At 39.1% G+C, this 17,425-nt stretch overlaps 1 protein-coding gene across 1 annotated transcript in view; it reads left to right on the forward strand.

The window, feature by feature from the left end:
- LOC134527322 (sphingomyelin phosphodiesterase 5-like) overlaps positions 1-17,425 on the forward strand; it is a 112,118-nt gene that overhangs the window by 60,397 nt on the left and 34,296 nt on the right. Inside the window, exon 3 of the mRNA XM_063359891.1 lies at positions 16,530-16,746. Within this exon, the coding sequence (XP_063215961.1) occupies positions 16,530-16,746 (217 nt within the window). The remainder of the gene's footprint in view (positions 1-16,529; positions 16,747-17,425) is intronic.

The following is a 17,425-nucleotide window of genomic DNA, read 5'->3' on the forward strand; positions in this document are numbered from 1 at the left end:
CCATGTAGGGTTTCACATGAATGATAGACTCTTTACTAACATCCTATATAGGTTGTAATTCTAAAGGTGTTTGCATGGGCTTACAATGTTCCATTTGAAATTTACTTAACAACTTTGCAAGGTAACTAGTTTGGCTCAAAAACATTTTCTGATCTACACGCTCTACTTTAATGCCCAGAAAGTATTTAACTTCTTTCAAATCTCTCATCTTAAATTCTGACATGAATTTCCTTTTCAGTACTTCAATTTTATCAAGTGAACTACTAGCAATTAAAAAATCATCAACATAGAGTAGCAAGTACACAACACAACTATCATTATACGTATAAACACATTTGTCTGCTTGACTCTGTATAAAACCAAGAGACTTCACATACAGATCACATCTTGAGTTCCATTCCTTTGGTGCTTGTTTTAAGCCATACAAAGTTTTCTTTAACCTCAAAACCATACCATCCTTGACTTGTACCCCATCTGGCGGATACGTGTAAATTTCTTCTTTCAATACTCCATGAAGGAAGGCATTCTTAACATCCAGTTGATGGGCATGTAAATCATGATGGTTTGCCAAGCAGAACAGGGCTCTCACTGTAGTGAGCCTCGCAACAGGAGCATTAGTGTCACTATAGTCAAAACCCTTCAACTGCGCATATCCCTTAACTACTAACCTAGCTTTGTACCGTTCCAAGTTCCCATACAGGTCATGTTTCACCGTAAATACCCATAGACTATTAATTGCTTTCTTTCCCTCTGGTAGTCTTACCTCCTCCCATGTCTCACTTTCAACTATGGATTTCACTTCCTCATTAACTGCATTCAACCAGCAATTTCTGTCACTTCGGTCTTTCAGCTCTTCCGTACTCTGTGGAAGTCCCTCACAAAAAGCAATAGCACTCAGTGCCATGTTTACATTATCTACAGTGGATGCTGTAACTAAAACTTCTGGTTTCTCTAACCCCTCCTGAACTTTCCTTCCTTTAGACCTGATTCCTTTCTTTAATCCACTTACAATATAATCCTTTAAGTACCCCGGAGCATTCCTCACACGTACCTCAATTTCCTCATCACTTGATTCTCTAAATCCCTGAAAACTTTCCTGTTCTCCCTCTGACTACATCATTACCACTTCCCACTACTCCTTGTGAATCTACGAGTTTTTCATTCTCATGTGAGGTTTTCTCAGTTCCCACATCTTCCCATTCATGATCCCAATACCCTTTCTCAAATTGATTTTTAGTTTCATTAAATTTGACACTACTTGCAACAATTATCTTATTCAGTTCCGGACACCATAACCTGTACCCGTTATCACAATACCCCAACATAATACATTTACGACTATGTGAGTCAAACTTTCCGTTTCTCTCACTCTTTACTTTGTAAGCAAATGCTATGCAGCCAAACACTCACAATTTATTGAGATCAGGCTTTCTCCCATACCATAATTCAGCCGGTAGTTCTCCATCTGACAAGGCTGTGGTAGGACTCCTATTAATCAAATACACAGCAGTTAAAACTGCTTCTAACCAAAATCTTTTATTTAGTTTAGAACCAAGCATCATGCACCGCGCCTTGTCCAGGATAGTACGATTCATGCGTTCGGCTACCCCATTTTGTTCTGGAACCCTAGGAATAGTCAACTCGTACTTTATACCCTTTTCTTCAAAGAAGGCATTTACCTCATGATTAACGTATTCCCTTCCATTATCACACCTGAAGCAGCAGATTTTTTGCGAGAATCTAGATGAAGCCATAGCCTTGTATAATTTAATATAATGTAATATTTCATCTTTGGACCTCAACCAGAATGCAACAGTGAAATGAGTATAGTCATCAATAAAGGTTAAAATGTATTTCTTCCCATCATGGGAGCTAGGTGATATTGGACCACATAAGTCACTGTGAATTCTCTCCAAAGGCCTCTTTGCTCTTTCCCTAGTCTGATTATGGGACCCTGCAGTCTGTTTCCCTTCAATACAGATTGAACACATGTCAGTTTCCTCCTCAATCTTATCAATATCATTAACCATCTTTGAAAGCTTATGCAAATTTTGATTACCAATATGACCAAGCCTTGCATGCCACAATTTACCAGTACCCTTTACTGAACACGTGTTAACTTGATTTTCATACTTCTGTACATTTACATACATTTTATACAAATTTCCTTCTCAGTTTCCAACCATAATAACTCTCTTGCCAGCAACAATAGTACATTTAACTTTGTCAAATACCACTCTAAACCCTTTGCTTTCTAACCTAGAAACAGACAACAGATTATAATTTAGATTTTCTACTAACAAAGCATCTTTAATTTAAACTTCCTAGTTTATCCACTTACTTGTGTTTCAGCCAATACATCACCATCTCTTTTGCAACTAAGAAAACTTTTGTTTTGGCCACACCTATTAAAACTGGTGAAATTAGTTTTCTTCGGTTTGCTACAGGAGTTTTTGTCATTACAATATGATCTGTTGCTCCTGAATCAAGCACCAAAACCTCTTCTCCATCCTGGCCATCTTGTGATGCACAACACCCATTTGTCGACACTACAAAACTATACACTGGTTCTTCACGCATATCTTCTTTCTTTACAAGGTGTGCATTCCTTTGTGAAGTTCCATTTCCTCTTGATCCTCTTCCAGATGACGCACCTCTTCTGTGCATTCCTCCTCCCGGTTTATTACATTCATATCTCTTATGCCCTGTAATCCCACTGTTATGACACTTATAAGGAAATTTGGCTTTCAAATTAGTATTCCCAAAAGATCCACTGCTTCCTGGTCTAGGACCAGTTCCAGGAACATACCTTGTTCCTGAGAATGCCACGGGTTGAAAATCATGTCGAGTTTTATTTTCTTTCCTCTCCTTACGAGCAGTTTCATCTTCTTTTAATCTTTGTTTAACAAACTCAAGAGATAAATTACCAGAACCAAGTGTTTGTAGACCTGACACAACTCCTTCCAACTCTTCAGGCATTGTTAATAAAAATTTTATAACAATTCCCTCTTCATCCAACTTTTCACCTGTAGTCTTCAACTCTAGAATCTATTTATCAAATTTCAAGCAGTATTCACTGAATGTTACAACAGATGTTCTGTACTTGAGTGTATGTAGTTTTTTGTTTAGAATCATCCTGCTGGTTACCTGTTTCTTTTCAAAACGTTTCAGTAGACTGGTCCACACATCATATATAGTAGGCTTGCTTTTCACGTGTTCCAATTGGCTGTCGTGTATCCTTTGAATAATAAAGTTTTTACACTTCTTATCTTTACGTATTACAGTAAACTCTTGATTATCCGTGTTAATTGGGACCTTCCGATGCCCGGATAATTGAATGCCCATAATAAAACCCGGATAATCCGTTTCGCCACTTAAAAATGGTGTATTTACTGGCAAAAGAGTGTCTCTTCAGTAGAATTCTGAGTATAAGCATAGGCTTTGTATACCGTGTCCCAGCTTATTGGACCGTAAACAATACTGGCACTGTGTTGCCGCCATCCTTCTCCTGTCCCCTTTATTGCTACCGGAGGGAGAGCGACGGCAGTCCCAACTCTAGGCTTCTGCGAGCAGAAGATTTTCACTTCGAGTCGAGCTCGAGCGAGTTTGCTAAAATACTCGCGAGTATCGAGTCGAGTTCGAGTTTTTTTTTAAAGTTTATTGCACATAAATTTACTGTGATGGAGTAATAAAATGTGAGAACTTTTGAGAAAAATATGGAAATAAAAAAAGAAACCATTATCATTGTTAGCCTACTAAATAGATAGACCTACATTAGAGGTCTGCAAGCCTAAGAATTTTACTTTGAGCCAAGCTCGAGCGAGCTTACTTGAAAGTTCTCGAAGCTTGAGTTTTTGTGATACAGTTACACTTTTGGGAAATTATTTTTACCTTAAACTTAGTAGGTATAATGTTTGAATAAAGTATTAAAATGAAGTGGGCTTATTAATTTTGGGTAACTATTTACAGAGTGCTTTTATAATTTGCACTGCTAGGAAAAAAAACATGTTTTCCATTGAATCTAACCTGTTTCCATTGGTTCATTAGCAACTGATATCATCCAACTAACATAACCACAGTTTACAAGTACGTATATGTTTGTGTAAATGTAACATATCTTTGGAATAATTTCATCCTTGTCAATTTTTCTGGAGTCCTTACTGAGCTTCAACTAACTGAGCACCAAAAATCATGTTGTTTGAAAAGTACATTCACATTGTTTCAACATTTCCACTTTTCAGCACAAAAATTCTGAGAGAGATTGTCATAGAGTATTAAATTCTGTTCTTCAATCTATCATGCAGAAAAATAATTTGTTCTGCACGTTCAGGAGTTAAATTAGCTCTACGATTGGAGATGGTGTTTACAGCAGATGAGAAGCATTTCTCGCTGGCAACCTGTGTGGCTGGAATGCTTTAGTAAAATTGTTGGTAAATATGTAGAGTCGCGGTATATGTGGAAAAAAAATGCTAAAATTCCGAAAATACTTTTATTCTATGCTCTTTCACTTCCTCTTTTCAAATCAACCGGCGGAGATAAGAAATTCCAAATACTTTAGGAATATCGAATTTTTTAATTTTCATCACAATACCTGGGTATTCATGCGGCGATCACCATTGTTTCTGGTTTACGAGTATCTATTATGTTTCTTATTGGACAATTTTGTCACGTGACAGTTCCGTGATTGGCCAGTATTCAAATGAACCAATACGTGATTATTTATTTATTTATTAATGTTCCGTCGGAGGTATCGCGACGTAGGTGAACGACTACATCATTTCCTTCTAATGGCAAAGGAAATGTACCCGCCTCCAACTTAGGTGGGTTTTTAACGTTTCTAATTTTAAAGTCTTATTTTTTATTTGGATATTGTTGCGCAAGTAATAAGTAACAAAAATATTTTACGTGAGTTGTTAATGTTCATCATTTGTCCGGGTTTGTTAGGTCAGGTCAGTTACATTATAAATACTTTAAAACTAAAGAACCATTGAAATTAATTCACATTATTTTTTATGTCCGCTTAGTTTGAAAGTATTAATAATGTAACTGACCTGACCTAATCGACCATTTTATTTATTAAGCATTCACGAACATACGGCAAAATAACAAAAATGGCGTCGGTCTAATGGTTGTACAGGTGTTGTATTGCAAAATTAAAAAATTCTATATCTCCTAAAGTATTTGGAATTTCTTATCTCCGCCGGTTGATTTGAAAAGAGGAAGTGAAAGAGCATAGATTTTTAGCATTTTTTTTCGCATATACCGTTACTCTACATATTTACCAAATTGTTTAACCTCAAAATTAGTGTCAAATATCTGTAACTTGTCATTAAGTTTAATCAATTTAAAGTAATAAAAATAGAAGCATTTTACTTAATTCAATTTACACTTGCAAAAAAAACTTACGCACAATAAACCTACATGGAAATTAAAGTCTTTTTCAATGTCCTGTAGTCTGAAATATGTTTACTCATGTCATCAAATGTAGAGCTGTACTGAAGAAGCCGATTTTGCCAATATTTAGTTGAATCGGCATTTCTGCCAACTTCCAATACTCTTGTTAATTTTCGGCCGATATTACTGAAAAACGAAAGAGAGACTGCCATAACCTAAAAATCCACGAGTACCCTTTTCACTTTTCGTAGTAGTACTGCATTCTTTCAGATCACATTATTTCTTAGCAACATGTGCCAACCGTACATATCAAGATTTAACATCCTTTTTTTTTCAATAATGTTCTTTAATTTTAATATGTCCTAAATAAATACATTACCATCACGGTAAATACACTTCTCGGTTATTACGGCAACTATAGTGCAAATGTGGTAACTATCATGCTTCTGCAGTAGTTATGGTATCTACAAAGAATCTGTAGTTCTTTTTATGGTAATTATCTTAAGATAACTATTGGAATTGTACTGCAGTTATGGTACATCATCCATATTTCTTCGTAAGTTGTTGTTCATTTGTCTTTTCTTCATATTTATATTTACGTGCGCCATTACTGGCAGGAACTTTCATAAAATTTTTAAACGGGACTTTATATCACACATTTAATGGCGTAAATGATGAGACCCCGGACAATTTAAACGCTTTTTACAGTAAAATGCGGGAAATGTTTCTGCATAAAGCGGGAAATACTTCCGCATAAAGCAGGAAAGTGATACATTAATGCTATGCGGAAAATTATAGAAGTAAAAAAAATTAATCACGGAAATTCGTAAATCCCGGGTACGTAAAAATGATGTGTTCATGTATACGGTCGATCATGTTACATTATAAAGTAAAGGATAATAGTGTTGTAAGACTTTTATTCCGATATAATGAGAGTTTTTTTTTCTATAGGTAGAGTGCAAGAAAAGCTCGCTCGAATTTCGAGTTGTTGAAAACCACGAGCTCGAGTTCGAGTATTACTAAAAAACTCGACTCGAAACTCGAATTTCGAGTACTCGCAGGTGTCTACCCAACTCAGCATCTCCCTCCACCCTTTTAACAACCTAAACCAAACATACAAAGCATTGTCAACATCTGCAGGGTAGATGTTTTCATGCTTTTACGTTTAGAAGGCCCTGCCACACTGTCTGATCTACTAGCAAACTGCAAAAGTTTTTCTTCACTTTTACTAATGTCTCGCACGGTTTGGATTCCAATTTCATATTCCTGTGCTAATTTCGCGGCAGTTTCTCATTTTTTTAACCTGTCCACAACGTCTAACTTCTCTGCTATTGTCAGCACTTTACGTTTCCTTTTACCAGACATGATTACAAAAACAAATGTGCCTGGGAGAACTGATTTAAATAACTGCGTGAAAAATGCCTCTTCCAGTCGTCAGGAGTGTGAGAAGATAAAAGAGGTAGAGGGACTTTTTTTTAGCGTGGCGGGGCGCTGTGAAAAGAACGCTTGAAAAGAAAACGAAAAGGGGGGGGGGGGGGGGAGTTGAGCCGGAAGCAGCAGTCAAGGCATTCCTTTTAGGTTTAAAGTGTGACAAATTGATGGGTGAAGGGGCGGGGGAACGAGGGTCTGAAGGGTCAGGTAAATAGCTTTCTGACACAGCAGTAAAAAAAAAAAAAAGCGCAGCGCAGTCGTGGCGTAGCTACACCCCGTCATTTTTTTTTACAACTTCATAAAAAAATCAAGCACGGATAACCCGAAAACCGGATAATCCAGGCCCGGATAATCTAGAGTTTACTGTACTTCCACTGTTCTACCTTAGAACTTTTAACATCTTGATCATCTCCATCTACCACAGTACATGGACCCTTCCATTCGTCCAAAGGCTTCCCTAAATGATTGAGCACTTCCTTTTCATCCAGGAACACATCCATTCTAAACTTCCACTCGTCAAAGTTGTTCCCATCAAACAATGGTATTCTAAATTTCTCTTCTTCAATTCTGCCGACTGTGTTAACCTCAGTTACACGTGCTGGGATAACCTCTCTTCAGTATTCACTATTCCAACTGTCCTTTCCACTGCCTACTACCACCTGGGCCCATAACCTGATAACATTTAGGCTTGTAGCAGTTTAGTGAAAGTAATAATTACATGATTCCTGTATCTGAATACTTTATTACCGCACACTTACATTCACACTAAGTACCCTTTCTCTATCTTGTTCGTTAAAAAACAAAAAGAAAAAACAAAACACACATATCAAAAAGCATGTGATAAAAATCAAACATAACAGAACCAAATTATATATACCAACTACAAAACAAAATAGTAGATAAATTGTCATTTCAACAAAAGGTAATAAATTAGATATTAACAAACTATAGGCCTATTTCTCTACTAAATGGTTTCGCTAAAGTTTTTGACAAAATTATATTTAAACATCTTGATTTTAATTTAAAAACTAGATTAACTGACTCTCAACATAGCTTTAGAACTGGTAAAACAACCTCATAAAACATAGTTTCTTTTCTCAACCCTATTTATTCTAAACTAATTACACGGAGTCAAGTTGATACTCATTATTTTGATTTAGCTTAAGCTTTCAACATGGTCAATCATCAAATTCTTGTTACTAAATGTTCTAATTTGGGCCTAAGTGATAAATACATAACCTGGTTAATAACTTAACGAGTTATTTTAAAAACAGAAAATTTTATGTATATATGCGGAAAACAATTTTGGTTCTTCATTTTACTACTTTTGGATTTCCTCAAAGTGGTAACTTACCTAATCTTTTTTACTCTTCAACATTTACATGAATGATATAGTATCTGAGTTAAAGAACTCAACTGGCACTCTCTTCGCAGATGACCTAAAAATTTACAGGAAAATTTTATCTTATCATGAAGTTATCTACTTCAATGTGATATTATGGGGATAGTTGATATGTGTAACTCTAATTTAGTTCATCTCAATACTGAAAAAATCTCCATCATTACCTCCATCAAAAAAATTCATTCTATTGAGTATGTATACAAATTAGAAAATTAAACTATTTTAAAATTGTAAAATGTCAAAGTTCTAGGTATTTTACTTGACAAAAAGCTATTTTTTCATCTTCATATAGAATTCCTTAACTCTTATTCCAACAAAATATTTGGTCTCATCAAATTTATTACCTATGTACCTGAAATCTTGATTCGATCTTCTGCCTTTACACAGCTTTAGTAAGATCTAAATTTGAATATGGTTCGATTATTTGGAACAGCCTCAACAACACTGATAGTGAAAAACTCAACAGAGTCCAATTTAAAAAATGTATTTACATTGACCAAAAAACAAAACAATGGCAAAACCGTTGATATAATTCTCATTTAGGTTTTCTTTCAACTAGAAAAAAGTTTTAAATGATATTTTTGTTAATAATTGCTATAATTCCAACTTAAATTGTACTTATATTTTTTTAAGGTTCTGATATTAAAATTCCTTCATTTAATAGTCATAATCCACCATTCTTATGCACCCTAAATAAAACTAATGACATTACATATGGACTCATCACACATTTCAATAATTATGTGAAACTTTTGCATCAAACTAGTGATAAGAAACTTCTTAAAAAAGTTCTATCTTCTGGCCTATCATAAAGTTAATTATACTTTTGTTTTCATCCTTTTGTCTCATCTATTTATCATATACTGTATGTGATATGCTTGATCATAATTTTTTATTCTCCTCAATTGTTGTATTTAAGTCGGTATACACTTATTTTTATCATGCAGTTGTGTATTAATTCCTTGCACACCGCGTTGATGCCAGTTGTATGTATGGCCATAACACCCCTCCCCACTAGAATGTAACTTAACTTCCGCTGATCACTGGTACCGGAGGGGACGTCGAGATATAGACCCACAACTGGTAACTGTAGCTCTTGTAGATTGCATGGGCTGTGGTTGGTGGGGAACCTGGTCAGGTGAACCGCCTCTCCGGAGAGGTAAAGCTGCTGGGCACGACGCTTCCGGAAAGTCCAGAAATGGAGAGTCTGGTGCTGAGCAGGCCGTACGGGTAGCAGCATCATGAAGGGAGGTGAAGCTGCTGGTGATGAGCTAGCCACTCTTGCAGATGTAGCACAGTCATTTTCTTGGTTGGATGGTACAGGTGACAGTGTTGACGTTGTAGCACCAGTTTCTTCCTGTGTATCAGGTGAATGTGTCTGATGCCTGTTTTGATGTATGTTACCCAAGGGATAAGCCGGATAAGCCACCCCCAACGTTGATGTAGCATAACTATGTCCTGACATGTGAGCACTACATCCGTCAGAACTTCTCTGGAATAATGGTAATACAGATGGAGGTGCACCTGTATCGACCATCCTTGTGGGAAGGTCATCAACGTCATCTCCAGGTTCTTCAGCAAATCGTCGACGTACATAGTCAGCAGAAACGTTCATGGCCAGCAACCCAGAGTCTAGTCGAATGTCATAGGCTCAAGCTCCAGAATGACCATGTACTATACCTGGTACCCAACTAGATTTGCTTGGACTATGCTTCATCCTCCATACCAGTTCCCCGACTTGGAGTGAGGGCAATGTCACTGGTGTTGGTGCGTCAAACTCGGATGCAGGGTGTAGTTGAGTAAGATGCGTACGAAATGCTCTACCCATGGCTTCCGCAGGGGTTCTACCCGTGGACGATGTGGGGCGTGTTCGCATAGCCCATACAGCGCGAGCCACTCGTGCATGGATATCTACATCCTCGAACTTCAGCAGTAACTTCTTGTCTGTTTGTACTGTGCGTTCCGCTAGCCCATTTGAAGAAGGGTGCCACGGCGGGGTACACAGGTGGCGTATGCCATTTCTGCGAAGGAAGTCATTGAAGGCATCGGATGTTAACTGCCGTCCATTATCCGTTACGATGACCACTGGTTTGCCAAAATCAGCCAGAATGTAGCGTGTGTGTGTAATAAGAACCGAAGCAGTCAAACTTGACACCACTTTGACTATTGGCCATTTCGAAAATGCATCAATTGCAATGAGCAGGTAATGTCCCAGGAATGGTCCTGCATAGTCAAAATGCACTCGTTCCCAAGCGAATGTTGCACCGGGCCATGGAGATACAACTGATCTTGGAGGTGCATTAGCTACTGATTGACAGGCTTGGCAAAGTTTCACCTTGTTCTGAATGTCCGTGTCGATATTGTGCCACCAGACAATACTTCAGGCAATGGCCTTGCTGCAGTTTGCGCCCGGGTGTGTGGAATGAATCAATTTCAATACTGTCTCTTGCAGTGACGATGGAATCACGACCCTGTCATGCCATAAGATGCAATTAGATTGTAGTGATAGCGCTGACCTTTTGACGAAATATGGGCGCAAGCTGTCTTGTACCTTGTCCGGCCAACCTTGATGCATGTAGCGTTTGACTTGCCGTAGCAGATCATCATTCTCTGTAGCTTTTGCGATATCTCGTGGAGATAAGAGATGTAGGTCCCTAGCCTCCAGGAGGTGCACGCCAACTGGTTCAGGGCACAAATCATCTGCAGATGTAGGCTGAGGCAACCTACTCAAGCAGTCAGCATGACCAACAGATTTTCCAGGTTGGTGGCGTAGCTGATAATCAAATGAACTTAAGATCAGAGTCCACCGTAACATTCTCGGCGACAAATGCAAGGGGGTTGGTTTGTTGGGAGTAAATATGCCAAGCAGAGGCTTGTGATCAGTTACGATCGTAAACGGTTGAAAGGCCAAATAAGGAGTAAATTTCTTAACAGCAAAAATAATGGCAAGACCCTCGCGATCAAGTTGTGAATAAGCTCGCTCTGTGACTGATAGGGTTCGCGATGCGTAAGCAGTAGGTACTTCTGTAACTTTTCCTAGCAGATCATCGCTTCGTGATGTGTGCAAGAACCGCACCAACCCCTACAGGTGAAGCATCAGCTGTAACGACCAAAGGTAAATTAGGATTGTAATGGCACAATACCTCAGGACTGATTAACATGTCTTTCACAGTTTGAAGTGCAGTTTGGTGCTTTGCAGTCCATACCCATGTAGCCTTTGAATCGAGCAAGCGGTGTAATGGTTCCAAAATTGTGGCCTTGTCTCTGAAGAATCTGCCGTAGAATGAAATCAGTCCCAGTAGGTATTGAAGTTCTTGTTTTGTGCGTGGTACAGGGGCATTTGTAATAGCATCCGTCTTTTCAGCCATAGGATAAATTCCCTCTGCATTAACCCTGAACCCAAGGACTTCAATCGATGAAGCTTGCCATACACATTTCTCAGCATTGACTTTTAACCCAGCGTCATCCAGAATTTGCAGAACGTGGATGAGCCGGAGGCGGTATTCCGCTAGTGTCGCTCCTTTCACATATATGTTATCCTGGTATGCAATAACTCCTTTGACAGGTCCCAGTAAGCCGTCAACAACTCTTTGGAACGCGGCTGAAGCCACCTTGATACCAAAAGTTAAGCTTGTCACCCTGTGCAGGCCCCGAACCGTATTGACGGTCAATGCGTGTGATGTCTCTTCAGTCACTGGAATCTGGGTGTAAGCTTCTTCTAAATCAATAGTGCCATAGAGTACACCACCTGACAACTCCGACAACACTTGATCCACCATGGGGGAGCGATAGGTATCAGCAGACAGAGCACGATTAACAGTGCCTTTGTAATCCGCGTATAGTCGTAGCGAACCATTGTGCTTTAAGACTGGCACAACAATAGCAGTTGCCCAGGATCCAGCGTGTCTTATGGGAATCCATATCCCCCTCCTGACGTTCGCCTCAATGCTGCCTTCCATCCTAGTTGAGAGTGAGAAGACGACGGAACGAGCGCGCTGATAAACAGGAGGAACAGTAGGGTCTAAATCTAGATGCAGTGGTGGCCCTTTATAGCAACCTGTCCCAATACCTGAAACAGCAGGAAGCTTCATGACTGTTTGCAAAAACATCTCATCTGACATAGTGGAATAGGGTGTATCTGGAGACAGAAAATGTACACCCTGAATGGAAATACCTAGGGCATCAAACTAGTTACGACCCAGAAGATTCGGTCCAACACCATCAACAACCAGCACAGGCAGCATTACTGTAATATCCTTGTGCCGAACTTGTGCTTGGAACACACCAACCAGAGTCAGGGACTGAGATGCCCATGTGTGCAACTCAATTGGTGCCTGATGCAAAACAGGTTGGTCGACCTGATTGGCACAGTATGTATTGAAGGTGGACACATTCATGAGTGTTCGTGAACACCCTGAATCAACCTCAAAGTGCACCATAAAGTTATCAATCAGTATCTGCATGACATAAGGTCACTTTTTTAGAGCTGGGGATGAATCAGCCAACAAAAACAAGCCCTCAGATTGCGGCAATGACCCGCCTGCAGTAAAATGGCGTGGTAAACCCGCCTGTGGTAGGGCGTCTGCTGCAGTGTGACTGCGGGGAGTGTGGCTACCAACTGTCATAAAATTTGTGTGGTCTTCCTCCACCAAATGTGACACAGCTTTCTCCTTTTGCTTGCAAGCTTTTGCAACATGTTCAACCTTATTACATTTCTGACATTTCTATTTGCCTCTGGGAAGCGGGCAAGTTCTAGCAGTATGTCCCTTTTCTGCGCATCGGAAACAAGTTACATTCTTGCTAGGCGTAAAACTAACAGAAGGGGAACCAAATTTGAAATGATTGGTTCCAGCGGTATTAAGTTTGTGAACCTCGTCCATGCCGGAGTTCCTAACCTCTAAAACATTGGCTTCGGAACCATTTGCACTATTTCTAAAGCCTTTATGCTAGTTAGCTCTGTCTCGGAGAACAACTTTGCCTGTACGTCGGCATTGCGCAGGCCACAAACAAATTGGTACAACACCATGGTCGTAGCATTGCCGGAGAAATTACAGGGCGAGGCTAGACGCTTTAATTCGGACATGTACACGATGGCTGTCTCACCTGGCATCTGACGTCTGTTGACAAATTTGTTGTAACACACCATCTGGTTTACCTTAGGCGCAATGTTACAGCTCAAAATCTCGATGAGCTCGACAAATGTACAGCCACGCAGAGTTTTCGGCGCCGCCCAGTCCTTTAAGTCGCGAATGGTGTGATCGTCCAGCATCTCAATTAGCAATCCTCGTTTTTGGTCATCAGTCACCTGCCCTTTGGAATCCAGCCAAAACTGAAAATGCTCTAGATGCTCAGCCCAGGCTTCTGGGCAAGCATGGTTGTACTTGATAAATGATGACGCCATGTTGAACGCGATAGCACTTTCACTGAATGTAAATTAAGCACTTGTAGAAAAACAACGTTTCCAGCACACGAATCGTTACTTCACGCATCCTTGTCGCCATTGATAAGTTCTCTTGCAATATGTTTTAACTCGCGGGTCCGACATCACACCATGTTGTTACTGGCCAGGCCGCTGCTGTGTTGCCAGATGTACGTCTGCCTTGCACACCGCGTTGATGCCAGTTGTATGTATGGCCATAACAATGTTTGTATCTGTTTTTGTTGTTAATGAAATGATATATTTATTATTGTTATAATTGTATTTGTTTTTGTTATTGTTATAATTGTATTTGTCTTTGTTTTTGTATATATGTCTTTGTATATATCTTTATATATATATATATATATATATATATATATCTTTGTATTGTCTTGTGGCCACTGCATGTATATGTACTGACTGATGGATTGTAACTGCTTGCGGGTATGCCTATCTTCATGGTTTGTTTCATGTGGTGGTGACCACCTTTGCATAGTGCAAACCTGCTTGCAGTGCCTGGCCGCATGCAGTGGCCATATCTCTTATGTACTTGTCCAGTTTTAGCATTAACTTTTATTTTCTACTTTCTGTATTTTGTATTGTAATTTTTTTTGCCCACCATTAAATGTCACAGCTGTTGGTGGGCATGTACCAATCCAAAATAAATAAAAAAATACATATTTTTATTAGCATAGTAACATTTAGTTAAGTTTCTTAGAAAACACATTAAAAACCTGGAAAAGAAACTGGAATTTGGTTTTGCCAATAGCGTGACCACCCTGATTCCATATTGTCCCGTCATGTGACTCGTGTTTAAAATTTAATTATTTACTTTATTTTTGCATTTTGTTTAAAGAAAAAATATTATCTTTTTTGAAAACATTTATTTAAATTTAGTTGTTATTTTGACTTAATAAACGACGGAGGTTGGCCTTGGCCGAGGTTGACTCACCCGGCGGCGGCTACAGCACTCGGTCTGCCAGCCTAGTGCAAGTCTCACCCTACGATGTAGCATTTGCTTCTTACATCTTACCACTGCTGGACTAAACACCACAATTTGGATACTCGGCGAAGAGCAGCTTTGAATATTTGCAAAATATTACAACTGTGTTTCAGCAACTTTCCAAAAATACCTTTATTCATACTGAAGCTGAAAATACTGAGCCCTGTCCCCAAAACCAAATAAAATTTAAATAGCAGCTGAAATGATGATTGTGATGATGTTTGTTGCCATAGGTGCCAACTAGCATTTGGCTGTGTGCTAGTGCACAGAATGTTCGAGACTACTTTTTCAGGGCGTGATGTTGCCATGTGCCAGGGATGCTATGCTAAATGGTGGTCTAGTCCATTACTAAATCAGTTGTTCAGCATACTGATAAGATTGTCTTTATTGAACAGAGCATTCTTACATGCGCTGCTCAGTGCATGGCCTGGTCACTACGAGAGCCAGAGCTCGTTGCATCAGGCTTGTTTCGGTCATGTAAATGTGACTACATGGACATTCATGTTTATCGATGAATATTTATTTACAAGTTCTCTAGCCTTCATCTACAAATTGATAAGACAGCCACGCTCGATGTCCTGCATTAACTTGAAACGTAAATGTCCATGCACGAGGTGCGTCTCTGGAACACTATACATAATGAGAAAATTGCAAAATACACTATAAGTTACACGTAGCTGCCACCCCCAAAAATTCACACTATAACAAATACAAAAACCCAGAACACTGATGACATACGAAATGACCACTCGACACATGGGCTATTAGTATTACTTATTAATCAGAAAGATTGCATAACACTGTAAGCTAAGAACTACACCATGTGGACGGAACTTAATGTGAGCCCTGAAAGTCCTTGGGCCGTAATAATTGAAAAGAGTCGATGCTGCTTTACACGTAACCAACGGCCCTGCCTGGACGAAACTGAGAACATCTAGATGACTGAGTCCTAATCGTTGCAGTCTGGGTCGCAATGCACGCCCAGACAAAATGAAAAAAATTACGTAAAATATAAAATGTCCCACACGAGAGCACACACATATTTAAGTTACGAGGCCGGTCAGTTCCGGTCGGCCGTGCAGACTGCCCATGGGGCCAGATGCAGAAGGATTCAAAACCTATGCTATTGCAGTGGTGAGTTTAGAGAACAAAGCTTGATGGACCCCGCGGGGCTATATGCGCCTGGTCGGCTTCAAGGGTGATGGTTAACTCCCGAAGCTGTGGATTCCGCGCGGCTCCCCAGCTCCGTTCCTGCGAAAACATGCCGTGTGCAAGAGAGTAATGCAGGCCGTGCTCTTAGCCTTATCATGCTGACAGATAGTGGTCATTATTTTTACTTAATAATTATTGCAATGGTAATATTGTCTAATAATTGCCTTGTTTAATTTTAAACAGTATAATGAGAAACAAAGATGAAAATCAATATGCCGGTGGCAGGTGGTGCTTGTAGCATTACACTCACTTGCCCTGCACTGCGCTGGGGCATGTTCGGATCGCACACGCTCTGACGAGGTGGCAATGTGCCATAACGGCCTGTGCGGACTAGAGAAGCAACGACTGTTGGCATCTGTAGTATATAATAAAGACATAATGTGTAGGAGGTAATGATTAACTTTTGTTGGGCTGTACTGTGCTGGTTGGATTTGCAAGTGCTACTGCACTACAAAACTGGCTTGCTACAAGTACATTGGCTATTTGAACAACCTGCACACATAGTTATACCAGGGCGTTGGGCTATACTCTACTGTTGTGTGTTAGACATGCTACTGCACTGTGACGTAGTGGTTTCCAGGAACTTGGGCTACCTGTGCCACCTGCACACAAGTGTACTAGTGCGAGGGGGCTATCATCAGCAGGTACAGTAGTGGTGTGTGTTGCAGGTGCTACTGCACTATGACTTGGCTGGGCGCAGGTACGTGGGCTATCTGTGCAATCTGCACACACAGGCGTACCAGGGTGAGGAGGCTGTTATAGACAAACAGCTTTCAGAGGTTTCCGCATTCATCTCGGAGTTCAGGTTTGCCACCACAAGGGAATGTGAGCAAGTATGCTTCGACATCGTCTGCGGGGACTTCAATGCTGACAACATGTCACCAGGTATTTTGTGCTTTGTACTTCTTGCATCTTGTTAGTTGCAAACTTAGATTAACGTATGTAGGCTTAGTCACTATTTTAGTGGCCTGTGATTTTTTTTTTTTAATTTCTCGTGAATTTTGGTTTGAGAATAGTATAATATAGTTTCCAGTTCTTTTTTTTATATTAGTAACACATGAGGTAGATCATTTTGCTCTTGTAATGTTTTGCCATTTTATTTTATGTATTTGTATTTTGTATAAGTACTGAGTTTTAATCCATTTAGAATGGATAAATAATTTATTGTATTTTAATAATACATTTTTTATTTTGTTAGTAGTTCTTTCATATTTTTGTATTTATGCGTGCAGCATGTCATTAAAAGTTCAGTGGGTTTTAAAAGATTGAATTTTATGTTATGTTTAAAATTATTAAAAATTTTATTTCTTTTGGAGAGGTTTGGCCAAGTAATTAAAAATATATCAAAGCTGTCATCTAACAGACATATCATAATATTTGTCGGTTAAACAATATACAACAAGAGTAGTCTAATAAAACACTTTAAAAACTACTTAAAAAATTGTTCATACCATAGTTATTAAAATTGAAATTTAGCTGAAAATTTGGAATTTTTATGTGAATAAATAATATTTAAAAAATATATTTATTTAATAAAGTAGAAGCTTTGGTTGTTTCTTGACTG

Source organism: Bacillus rossius, chromosome 1 (assembly GCF_032445375.1).
Source record: "Bacillus rossius redtenbacheri isolate Brsri chromosome 1, Brsri_v3, whole genome shotgun sequence".
In the NCBI taxonomy this organism is placed as follows: Eukaryota; Metazoa; Arthropoda; class Insecta; order Phasmatodea; family Bacillidae; genus Bacillus; species Bacillus rossius.